The 12,602-nt window shown below is 42.5% G+C and overlaps 2 protein-coding genes across 2 annotated transcripts in view; one reads left to right on the forward strand and one right to left on the reverse strand.

Annotated features, from left to right (window-relative positions):
• L3MBTL3 (L3MBTL histone methyl-lysine binding protein 3) overlaps nt 1-6,990 on the forward strand; it is a 128,551-nt gene extending 121,561 nt beyond the window's left edge. The window contains exons 21-23 of the mRNA XM_004702064.2: nt 2,948-3,117; nt 3,322-3,384; nt 6,578-6,990. Of these exons, the coding sequence (XP_004702121.1) occupies nt 2,948-3,117; nt 3,322-3,384; nt 6,578-6,721 (377 nt within the window). The 3' untranslated portion in view covers nt 6,722-6,990. The remainder of the gene's footprint in view (nt 1-2,947; nt 3,118-3,321; nt 3,385-6,577) is intronic.
• A 4,648-nt stretch (nt 6,991-11,638) lies between these two features.
• SAMD3 (sterile alpha motif domain containing 3) overlaps nt 11,639-12,602 on the reverse strand; it is a 53,636-nt gene continuing 52,672 nt past the window's right edge. Inside the window, 1 exon segment of the mRNA XM_004702066.1 lies at nt 11,639-11,878. Coding sequence (XP_004702123.1) covers nt 11,639-11,878 — 240 coding nt within the window.

Raw genomic sequence — 12,602 nt, forward strand, 5'->3', positions numbered from 1 at the left:
ACACTGCACATATCTTATTTTGAAGTAAAAAAGGGAGGGGGGGGGGAAACCACCTGGCGGGCCAGATAAATGTCCTCAGTGGGGCACATGTGGCCCACGGGGCGTAGTTTGAGGACCCCTGGTGTAAAGAATGGCAGATTCTCACAGTTGGACTGCTGAGTAACATCCTAATAAATGGAGAAAAAATTGAAGTTGTCAAGGATTTTCTCTTGATTGCATCCACAATCCATGGGCTTCATAGAAGCAACCGTCAAGAGATCATGCGACATGCTACAGTGGGCATATCTGCTGTACAAGACCTTTGGAGTGTTGTAGGGACTTAGGTACTCCGGATCCCATTCTCAGTTGCTTCATGTACATGTGAAAGTTAGGCATTATTCATTCTTCGGTCCTCCGTATTCAATGTGCTTGATCAAAGTGCTGGCAAAGAATATTGAAAGTACCATGGACTGCCAAAAGAAAAGACAGATCTGTCTTGGAAGAAGTACCACCAGAATGCTCCTTAGAGGCAAGGAAGGAGAGAGACTTCGCATATGTCAGACATGTTGTCCGGGAGGTCAGTCCCTGGAGAAGGACATCGTGTTTGGTCAAATAGAGGGGCAGCGCCAAAGAGGAAGGCCCTCAAGAAGATGGATGGCCACTGTGGCTGCAACAGTGGGCTCAACCACAAGCACACTTGTGAGGCTGGTGCAGCAGTTAGAAACCACCGGCCACTCCTCGGGAGAAAGATAGGGCTTGGTACACCCATAAATAGTTGTCTTGGAAACTCACGGGGAAGTTCTGCTTTGAGCTGGCAGTTAGAGTAAGACTCTTATCCCTCCAAAATGTGACTAGGGCCACAGGCTTAGAGCCCAGAATTATAATACATCCCATATGGAATTCTGGCCAGAAAGACCATAATTGACTAAGACTCAAGAACAATAGGAATTATTTTTTAAAAAACACGGCTACTTAAAATAGCATGAGAAAACACCGTGTATGTAGGAATATATTGAATAAAAGATAGCTACAACCTTCTACATGAAAATCACAAAACATTACTAAGAATTATTAAAGAAGGCCCAAATAATTGGAGAGAGAGTCCTCATTCATTGATTAGAAGATTGAATATTCTGAAAAAGTTATTTCTCACCAGATTGATCTAAGTGGTTGTTAAGGGCCGAGTCTTCTGAACTCATGAGACAGGGGCCCCGTGTAACAGAGTAGAACTGTCTGGCCCCGTGTAACAGAGTAGAACTGTCTGGCCCCGTGTAACAGAGTAGAACTGTCTGGGGCTTTCTAGGGTGCGAACTCTGGGAGTAAGTAGATCACCAGGTTTTGTCTTTCACAGAGCCTCTGGGTGGGTTTGACTCACCAACAAGTGCTCAACCATGCTACCACTAGGACTTCTTAAATGGATCAGTACAACCCATTGGGCTCCCCTCTCGTTCATCCTGATGCCTAGCACCCCTTACTTAGAACAGAGTGGAACTGCCCCATGGGGTTTCCAAGGCTGTAAACTACCGCAGCAGCTTTCTTCCATGGAACAACTGATGGGTTCGAACTTCAGACCTTTTGGTTCGTCGCAAACATTTATCTAATGTGCCACCAAGGCTCCCAAATAAAAATCCATTGTCGGCGATAACTCTAGTCTAAATTTCACCATCTGTTTTATAAGCTGATTCCAAAATACCTACAAAAGTGCAAAAGGATAATAATAGTAGCCAGTGTAATGACAAACCTGATCACAGCTATCAGTACGTGTAAAATCTGCATTAGTGCAGAGGACAGAGACAGTAACAGGAAGCACAGGAGTCTGATCACTGCCAATGCAGCACGGTGGTGAAAGATGATCTTTTCGGGTAACCAGTTAGACATCCATGGGAAGGAAAAGGATATATTGATCCTTACATGTCCTATGCAAAAAAAAAAATGTATTTTTAAGATGGATTGCAGGTGAGTAAAAGATAAAATGTAGTTTTCTAAAGGAAAACCAAAGAGATGATCTTTTGGGCCTTGGGGTGAGCAAAGATTTCAATAGACATATCCTTTTAAGGTGGGTATGTTCACATTGTGCAAATGCACTGAGCTGCATACTTAGGATGTAATGCACTTTTCTGTGAATCTTATTCTTTCATTTAAAAGCACAGCTTAAAAAAAAATCCTTAGTGGTACAAAACACTAACTAGGTAAACCATAGAGCCAGAGATCTGTGATGGAATGGAGGGATCACTGTAGCAGGGTGCACCTGAGGAGAGACGGTGGGAGGGTAGTTGCCTGTCAGAGGAACTTAGAAGTATTTCCACAGAGATGGCTGCTCGGTCAGATACTAGGGAATAATTCTGAGAGGCTCTCAGCTGAACCCCGAGGGCACAAATCTAAGAACACAGTAACAGAACTGTGTTTGGGCTCCGAAGACCTAAGAGAGAAAGGGCATTTTAAAAGACTGATCTGCATAAGTGAAGAATGAAGAAAATGTTTGCTTTTCAATACTTTCATTTCACTGAAACTTTTACATAGTTTTTCTTTCAAAATTTAAGTTGGCTACTTAAAAATCCAAAACAGTAAATAGAAATTGAGAGAATAAGTCAGGCCTGGCAGAGAGCAATGACAATAGCTGCACTGGTGAGTAGTTGGTACTCCTCTGGTGGGTTGGTGGGGTTTTTTGTTTCCTTGCTACTAAACCTCTAAGACAGATTTCTTCCCTGAAGTATTAAAAAGGCAACATTGAGAAGCAGGCCTTCAATAATGGGTGAAATCACCAACATGGAAATTGGATATATGAGTTGTTTTTTATAGTGGCCTTTAGTTAAAGGCATGGAGGGTGTAATTTTCTACTGAAAGGAGTCAATGTATGAACTACCTCTTTGCCAGAACACGAACCTCATTCTATTGGATGCTGTCTGACACTGGACGTTTGTAACACTCCTTTGCAGAGAGTGATGTCCCACGGTTTTCTCTTGACCAGGTACCCGGGAAGAGCCCCCTGCACAACCGGCACCGCGTCGCTCAGCCGTCTTTCTTTCCTTTAAGTCCCCAATTCCATGCCTGCCCCTGCGCTGGGAGCAGCAGAGCAAACTGCTTCCAACAGTAGCTGGAATCCCTGCAAGTACGGTGTCCAAGTGGAGCACAGAGCAGGTACGTTTCATTGTCTCTGTCAGAATCAGGCATTGCAGGGCCGGTTAAGGAGTGGACGTGTGGAATGTGTGCAGGGGCTAGTCTTTTATTTATTTCCATTGTGAAAAAGAAGAGGTCATTCTGTAGAAACATGTCAGTTAAATATTTTGAACCTGTAACATTCCGACTTTTTTTAACGTGGTATTTTGATACTATTTTTTCTAGGTGTCAGAATTCATTCAGTCACTCCCTGGCTGTGAAGAACATGGAAAGGTATTTAAAGATGAAGTAAGTGTTCTCCTAAATCGCTGTTACTTTCAGGCAGCGCAGTAGCTGGTGAAATGTGTTGCTGTGGCAGAAGCACAGCGTAGATGGATAGGCTATGTTGAAATTAACAAACTGGCATTTATATGTCGACCAAGTAGCCCTAATTCATTTTATAAAAATGTCTTTGAATAAAAGGAGGCAGTAAGAAAATTCGTCTAAGTACTATTTTATGATGCCCTGTAGCCATAGCATGCACTGCCTTTAAAATCAAAATATAGTAATTTTATATAGCATTTATGTATTACATAGCATTTATACAGTGAACAGCACAAAAGGAAAGCAAAGAAAGAAATATGATGCTATTACTTTTAGGAAATTTTTAGCAGGACTGCTAATTTTGTTAGGAGAGTGAAATCACTCATGATTTTGTTTGCCGATCTTGTTGGCCCCAGACTCAATATGGTACTTAAAATAAATAGCGTTACCATTGTTGCTTTTTTAAAAAATCCCATTTATATCTGATCTATTTTGAGTTTCAGGATTCTCATCACTGATGTTCATTACAAACTGCTCTTGAAAGATTATTTTACTGTTTTCTTCCACCTTCATTTCTGTAGAAGGCATGATTCATAACCATGTCGCTTATATTAAGCATTAGCATGAAAAAGGAATTCAACTTCTAACTATCCTGGGAGTGATGTTGGAGTTCATCAAGAGTCTCTTTTCCCCATAGACCTTCCCCAACATCTGCTAGCTACAGGTCTAGGCGTCCACACGTGGTTTACCGCCCGTGTAACCCTTGGCTGTTAGAGCAGAAGGCTTTCTATTGAGCTAGCAGGCGTGGAGGGACAACTGGTAGTCCCTGCCGTGAGATGCCATCGGTCCTTTCAGTGTGTACCTCTTCAGGTGCACATGAAGTTGACATTTCACACCCTTTTTGATTGAATTCCTATATCAGAAACGCTTTAATTTTTTAGTTACTGGTTGACTGGCAGTAGTTCCACTTTGCGTCTCTTCTCCTAGCTCCTCAGTGCCTTTATAGCCACTGTGTTTAAATGTCTCACTCCTGAATGGACTCAGACACACAGAGGAGGTTCTTCCTTTGAAACAACATTATCTTTCAATAATGTGGCCATTATCTTTGTAAAACTGACAACACTTTTGAAAATAAAATTAAATCTATTTTACAAATTCTCATTTTAGTACTGTTAATATAGAGATAGTTCAGATAGAGTCACATTACTATTTGATTTAATTAAGATTCAAATTCAAATGCTATTATTTCCTTGGATCATTTTTTCATCATAGCTTGTCATCTTCAGAGATAGTCCTCAGGCACCACACATTCTTAGCCGAATAGTCAGTCCTCGTGAGGAATGTCACTGTAACATGTCATTCAGATATTCTTTCATTCCCCCATTTTGATTGTTGTATGCCTGCCGTGTGGGTGCTTACTCTGTATGTCATGTTCTCATATGAAGGATGATGAGTCAAAGATAATATGACCTTTGCTCTCACATACTTCACAAACCACCTGTAATCAGTTTTGAGTCCTGGAGGTGAAACAGAAATCAAATCTAATTGAACTCTTCTAGGAGCTCTGACGGCACAGTGGTTTAAGCTTTGGGTTGCCAACTGAAAGGTTGGAGTTTCAAGCCCACTAATTAGCATGGGATATTCATGGATTTCCTTTTTATTATTCCGTCTCCCAATCCACAGCTAATCTGTCTGAGGTCCTCTTGGGTGGCTTTTTTAAGATGGGGTGACTGTGACTATATTTCTTCACTTTAACTGCTGCCAGTGGGGCCCACGCCACAATCAGCTCCCACTTGTCCTGAAGGTTTTTTCCTACAGCACATGTGTGGTGTTTGAGACTCCCTGCTTGTTTGCTCCCAGTACAGTCCAGTGATCCAGATAAAACATAAGTGAAATATGTCACTCATCTCTCCGTATCCTCCTAGTATCTCTTTATCCCAACCGGATACGGTTGAACACTTCCTGCTCTCTCACCTTCTCACCTTTTTCTGTTCCGCCCCTTCCTCATGTTGCTCCAGCCACACTGCCCTCCCGCAGTTCCTCAGATTTGCCGGCCTCCCAGCTCACCCCTCTCCTTCGCCACATATTCACATAGCTCACCCCTTCTGCTCACAGACCACTTTCTTAAGGACTTCCACTCTGATCACGTCACTTTAAATCACCACCTGCTACCATTCGTGCCCCTGCCGCAACACGTTGTGTGGTTGCATTTTTTCCCATCATACTAATCACCTTCTAACTTAGTAATGAATTTGCTTGCTGAATATGAGGAGAGACCAAAAAGTTTGTGGAAACAGAATCCAAAGATTTTCCACCATGTTTTGAAGTCCCTTATATTACCAGTAATGTCTCCCACTACTAGGATGTAAATTTCACTAAGAGATTTGTGTGTGTGTGTGTGTGTGTTACCCCCTGCTGCATGCACAGACCCTTCCTTGAAAGTTATCTGAAGACAGTAAATGTTAACGAGTTGTTGCATGAATCTGCCAGGGGGGGAAACTCGTACATGCAATCAGAAGACTGTTGTAAATTTTCATAAAAGTAGGGCCAAGCTGGTAATTAGTCAGTCTTTATAGTGAGTTCACAAATGTTGACATTCTCATTAATGACTTGGAAGATGTCTGTCAGACTGACTGTCCATTCAGCTACACTGTACATCAGTTTGAGTAAAATGTGCAAAGATCTGTCTGTCTAGCCTTCTTTTATCAATCAGCTGTATTGCACATGCAAATGAAAACAAAGCAAATTATCTCCAAAATTAGAAGTACAATATGGATGATATGTTCGCCTAAATTCCTCATGCCCGCAAACATCTGGTGCATCTAACCTCAAATATCTGAACCTACCATGATATGAACTGGGTTTGGGGCACCCAGGATTCTTCCATATTGTGCAGCCGTTTTGACTTAGTACCTGGAAGATATGGGCACTTTTCATTTTCCCAGGGAAGATTTCAAAGGAATGGGTTTGACATGATTCCCAGTTCACACTGGGATGTGTACAGGTGTGCAGGTCTAAGGAAGAAAGGTCAGTGGGTCAGGGAAAGTTCCACCTGTGCACCTGTGTATGTGACTTGTTAGTGTTACTTTGCAGGAAAATGCTGATAATTTAACTGGGAATATTTCTCCTAGAACCACGCCAGATTAATCCAACTTCTTCTGTTTTCCTTCCATTTTAGCAAATTGATGGAGAAGCATTTCTGCTTATGACTCAAACGGACATTGTCAAAATTATGAGCATTAAACTGGGCCCTGCTCTCAAAATTTTCAATTCTATCCTGATGTTCAAAGCTGCAGAAAAGAATTCTTACAATGAACTTTGAAGACAGTGAGTCCTGTATCCATCCGCTTTCTGCTTCAAAGCTCGTGTTTCATTCAAAGCACAAGGACAGCTCCAACTCTTAGTGGGAAATCTCCCAAACTCAAAAGAGCAAGGCTGTCAGTTATTTATATTTCTCAAGAGACAATATATGATTTTTTCTGAAAACGCTTGAGCTTTTAAGCAAGTGCTGTCTTAACAACAGTCATCTTTTTGGTTCTGTTCACTGAGCTAAATTGATCTTTGTAAATCTTTTGGACGCTGGAGGGTGGGGGGAGGGGAACCTTCATTAATTATTTATGGATAAAGTGGGGCAGAATAAGAACTTCTGGCATTTTGTAAACATTGTTGAATCCTCTTTCATGTACACTGTTTCTTTTTTCAATACTTGCAGGAACCTTTTTTACAATCAAAATTCAACTTAAACCAAATTAGTCAAAACCTGGCTAAGTTTAGCCAGTTGGGACTTTTATCTGTACTGTTAATTGTGTGCCATATTTTGAATTGCAACCTTATGCTACGTATCACTTTGCAAGTCATGATATTGCCTAACTGCTTGTAATAATTCGTTGGAGCTGCATCATTGTAAAAAAGTACTCTTCTTTCCATCAGTGTTCTTACTTTTGCACGAATCATGAAATGGTTAAGCAAATTACTTTTTCACCAGCATCTTTACTATAATTACCAAAAAAGTGTACATAAAAGAATGAAATTGAAAAATAAAAATATATAAGCATAATTAGGTAATGTCTTTTGAATGGCATCAGTCCCAAACATCGGGGTGCCTTGTATGTTTACACGAGTCAGATGGTGTCGGAGGAGTATACAGTGGACAGTCGGGGAACCATGTTTCAGGATCGTGAACTGAGTGTGAGATCGTCTGGAGCCTCTCTCTGACTGTTGCTGACGACGTAACTGTGGTGCTTTGCAGAGAGGAAGGGCTCAATCTAGTCTTGACGAGTTCTCAAAAGCTCTCTCGGATCTTACCATGTCCTCCAGACCCAACGGGTTTCTTAAGGGTTGGGTAAAGAGAAAGTGTAGAGTGTATAGGTTTTACTCAAAAGGCAAGGTGTGAGGGAGGAACACCAGTGGACAACAGTTCCACCTGCTCACAGGTCAGGGAGGCACTTTCCCAAAGCAATCATTCAAGTACCTCTGTGTCGAAGGATTCCTTTTTCTGTAGAACACTTTGCCTCTATTTATAAGCGTACAGATGCACTTTACATGAGAACCCTCAATTACGTATAAACTGATAGCTGGTAGTGTTGTTTGTTGTTTTTGTTTGTAAGATTGCATTTGCAAGGAAAAAGGTAAATAACTTCATTAGCCTTTTGGTGCAGTTTCCAATCTTAAGATTGGAAATTTATCCAAGGACTATTTATTAAAAGAAAGAAAATAAGTTTGTAGCATGCTTACAGAATTTTGGGGAAATTCCACCTCTCTCAAGTTGGTATCAGTTCTTCTGATGTAGAACTCCTTCGATATCCCCACGTTCTGCATTCCTGTTGGAAGGTCCTTTGCATTGACATAACTCCGGGTAAAACAGGGTCAGTGACATCTGCCATGTCCCGTTCAGTTCTTTGCATGAATCTGTTAATGAGTTTTTGTTGATGTTGTTTCCTTTTTTTTACCTTTTTGTTCAGAATTTGTATATTCAAGTTGCACTTGTTATATCTGATATGAATGAAATAAAATATTAATTGGAGACGACTCTTTTTTTTTAACTTCTGTATGATTCTTAAGAAAGCTTGTCATAAAGGAGGGGCAGAACAAGAGCAGGAATGATGCGCCGAACATATGGTTATTCAATGGCTCCTCTGCCATGCATCTGTCGGATTTGGGACCGTTTGTCAAACTATGTGCCAGATGGTATGATGAGTGACAAACAGTTTCAAAAAGTGTATTTTAGGTCAAGTAGGATTCATGCCCATCAGGGATTTTTTTTTTTTTTTGTAGTTTAGCGTATACGATAATTATAGTGAAAGACTCACCTTATAATGAAAGGCATTTTTTAAATCTTAGTAAAAACACTCATTCTGAGTACCATGTTGTTAACTCTTGAGCCATGGCATTGAGCATCTTGGATTAGCCTAGCATTTGAACGACCCTTAAAGCAAGGTTATCACTCCATCTCTGAAAGAAACCCTTGTCATTGTAATGACAGAGGCTGCCTTGAGGGTTGGTGACTATTCTTGATATCTTGCCCCCTCTATGACCATTGAAAATACAAAGCACCGTCCACGCCGATGAAACCTGACTGTAGGTGGAATTACCATTTTACGATGTCTCCCTTATACAAATCCACCACCTCCAAAGGAAGGCGGTGCTAATCAAGCAGTTGTACTGGTTACCGAGTGGCAAGAGCGGGTTGGGCACGTGCAGCAGCTACTCTGTTGAAGGGACAAAGCATTCCTGGATGTGCCCTTGTGGTCAGTGGAGGTCTGTGTTGCAGCCAGACTTCACTGCAGTCTCTTGACAGCTCTGCCCTCTGGCCCAGTTCCCCAAAGAAGGAGTGCCACTCAACTTCAGCTACAGAGATGGTGTCTTTGGTAAGGAGAGTAAGCCGGAAGAACATGGAAAACTCGGTTTTCTGAAGAGCTCCAAATGATGACCCTTTCAAGGCAGGGGAGGTAATTTGAAGGAGCAAACGTTTATTAGGTACAGTCCTCAAAGCCAGCGGAAGGCTGAGCTGGAGCAGGCCTACTTTATGAGAAAGTCACATAGGCTGACTTGTTACTCACTGCTGTACACATTGCTCAGGTAGGCAGCTCTGTCAGCTTGCACATGGTAATGACTGAGCAGCCCTTAGAGAAGGAAAAGGTGTCATCTAGCACGTGGTAGTTATCTCCGTGATGTAATATGCCATTTGCACTGTCTCCTGAGATGTTCAGTGTAAAAATATTTTTAAATAATTTACATGAACACCTTGCTTAACACTATTTAAAGTAGTGAAATAACCCAGGTAATGCTTACTGCCTGTGATGCAGATATTAATACACTTAAATTTCTCTGTAGTCTCCAAGCAGGCCTCACTTTCAAAACTGAGCAATGTCATTTCTGTTTTGATCGCATCAAGGGTACCTTTTCCTTGTGAAATAGAAAAGAGCGTGGCAGTGAGGCTTGTAGGACTGCCGGCGGAGTGAGGCAGCCATTGTTAGATTCTTAGGAGAAGCGGAAGAGCGGGTCTAGGAAGGCCTACCCTGAAAATGCCAAGCTCTTGACCCCGGGGCAAGCCAAGAGCCAGGGCAGTACAAGCAGTCCCCAGATTGCAAACAAGATCCTTTTTCCAGGCTTGAAGGTAATCAAGCGGCCATCAAGCTCAGAAGCAACAAAGCCCACATGGAAGAAGCACACCAGCCTATGCAACCATGAGGTGTCGGGATCAGGTATAAGGCATCATCAGAACAAAAAATCTTACCATAGTGAATAATGGGAGTGCAGAGTGGAGACCCAAAGCCCATTAGTAGGCCACTGGAGATCCCCTTACAGAGGGGTCTCGGGGAGGAGATGAGCCAGTCAGGATGCGATGTAACAACGATGAGAAATACAACTTTCCTCTAGTTCCTAAATGCTTCCTCCCCGCTCCCACTACCATGACTCGAATTCGACCTTGCAAGTCTGGCTAGACCAGAGGAGGTACACTGGTACAGATAGGAACTGAAAATCCAGGGAATCCAGGGCGGATGAGCCCTACAGGACCAGTGGTGTGAGTGGCGAAACAGGGAGGGTAGAGGGAGATTGGGTAGGAAAGAGGGAACCGATTACAGGGAACTATATGTGACCTCCTCCCTGGGGGATGGACAACTGAAAAGTGGGTGAAGGGAGACGTCAGACAGGGCAAGATATGACAAAATACCAATTGATAAACTATCAAGGGCTCATGAGGGAGGGGGGAGCGGGGAGGGAGGGGAAAAATGAGGCCCTAGTGTCGGGAGTTTAAGTGGAGAGAAAATGTTTTGAGAATGATGTACAAATGCGCTTTACACAATTGATGTGTGTATGGATTGCGATAACAGTTGTATGAGCCCCTAATAAAATGTTTTAAAAAAAAAAAGATCCTTTTTCCAAGTATTGAATTTGGAACTCGGTCAGCAGACCAGGTGCTGTGTGCCATTGAAACGTCGTGTGTGCAGCAGGTGACACTAATAGTCATGAAGACACTCTTGCAGTTGGTTTTGCTCAATGGTTCCCAAGCAGAAATAGCTGCAAAGTCAGCAAATTCAACCAGGACCCAAACATGTCCACCTGCTTGAGCCCAGCACACGAGGCAGACATTAACGCTGCAAAGACGAGGGGGACCCAGAAGCCGTGTAGGGAGAGGAGTACCAGACAGTTGCTGCATTTCAAAGGCGGGGAAGTGGTGAGAAAATGGGCCAGGAAAATGGGCTTGCAATTAGGAGACTGAGAATGAAGCAACCCTTGTTCTCAATATGCATGAGTGAACCTGAAATGTCTGTCATGAAGAGGAAGGGAGAACCGGACTCTATACCCTTTCTGAAAATGGTCACGCTAAAACCTTTCCAGCAACATTTCAACCAGAGGAGCAGATGCCAGGCCTGCAACTCCTAGACAGTCACTATTTCTGGTCATGTCCCAACCCAAAGGCTCCGAGTCAATCTGAAAGATAGTGTCTTAAGTAATGCCGCCCAGAAGGATGACTTTGACCTGGGAATTCACAGAACTCAGAAACTGTAAATGATTCCTTAAGCCAGTTTATTACAGAATTTCACAAAAAAATGCCTCAAAGTAATGATAAAGGCGTTGGACGTTCACGAACCTGTATGATTCAAGGTGGTTTTCCAATAACCTACACCTACCACCATAAATCAAGTTTTAAAAATAACGTTTCAGCAGGCCCAGAGATAATCCTAATAGAACATTTTGCATGCTATTAATGGGTGAGAAATCCTTTCCTGTTCTGTTAAGAGGGAAAGTGGGGATGGTGCATATCTAAAATCTGTGTCTTCAGGAATCGAAGGGTTTGGCACAGTCCTTGTGGACACTTAATCCCAAACACATGAAAGGCCGCCACGAGGGCAGCCAAGGCCACGACACAGTCATCCACCTTCGTGAGCCTCTCTTTTTCTAAATACAAAGAATATTCACAGTCGCTGATGTCGAAGGGGTTCCTGACTTCTAACACGGGTGTCGACACCTGTACCTGAAATAAACAAAAATGGAGTCACTGTCCAATCATATGAGCAAGAGCTAAATGAGAAAACGGCTGAACGCAACCATGATTATCACAGTGAATGAGAGTATTTTACAACTTCGTTGCTTTGAATATGTGACAAGACAGACTTCCAACAGTCTGTCATTTTGAAGACAAAAATCACCCAACTTTCACAAAGGTCAAGTCGAAAAATATGAAGCTGGTGTTTCTGGACAGTTCCCGAATCTGGACTCTTCTGAAGGTGACGTGCCCGTCTCTTATCCTTCCCCAAAGAATTCTGCACTCTTCAGTCTGGACCACATCGGCACGGCAATTTTGGCATTCTCCAAGGACTCAGATTGTGCCCCTTTCAGGTGTTCCTTGAGTTTAGAGAATGAAAAGGAAGTCTAAAGGGGCAAGATCTTGGCTCTAGGGTAGATGAGAGAAAGTTTCTCAAGGAAACCCTCCTAGGACAACTGTTAGTCACCTAGAAGAATACGGTGAGCAGGTGCATTCTTGGGATGGGAAAAGAGTCTTTGGTGCAACATGCAGGCCATTTTATCCCCAATGCAGTTTTCTGTTTTCTTAAAACTTGCTCCTAATAACCCCCCATTATTGTCCTGTGTCTTTCAAGAGAATTTATCAACATACTACGCTTGGGAATCCCCCCAAAACTATCACCATCATCTGCACTGACCTTTCTGCCTTGAATTTAATTGGGCTCAACAGATGC

Source organism: Echinops telfairi, unplaced genomic scaffold (genome assembly GCF_000313985.2).
Source record: "Echinops telfairi isolate 266 unplaced genomic scaffold, ASM31398v2 ScPeMD7_3533;HRSCAF=4204_0, whole genome shotgun sequence".
NCBI lineage: Eukaryota > Metazoa > Chordata > Mammalia > Afrosoricida > Tenrecidae > Echinops > Echinops telfairi.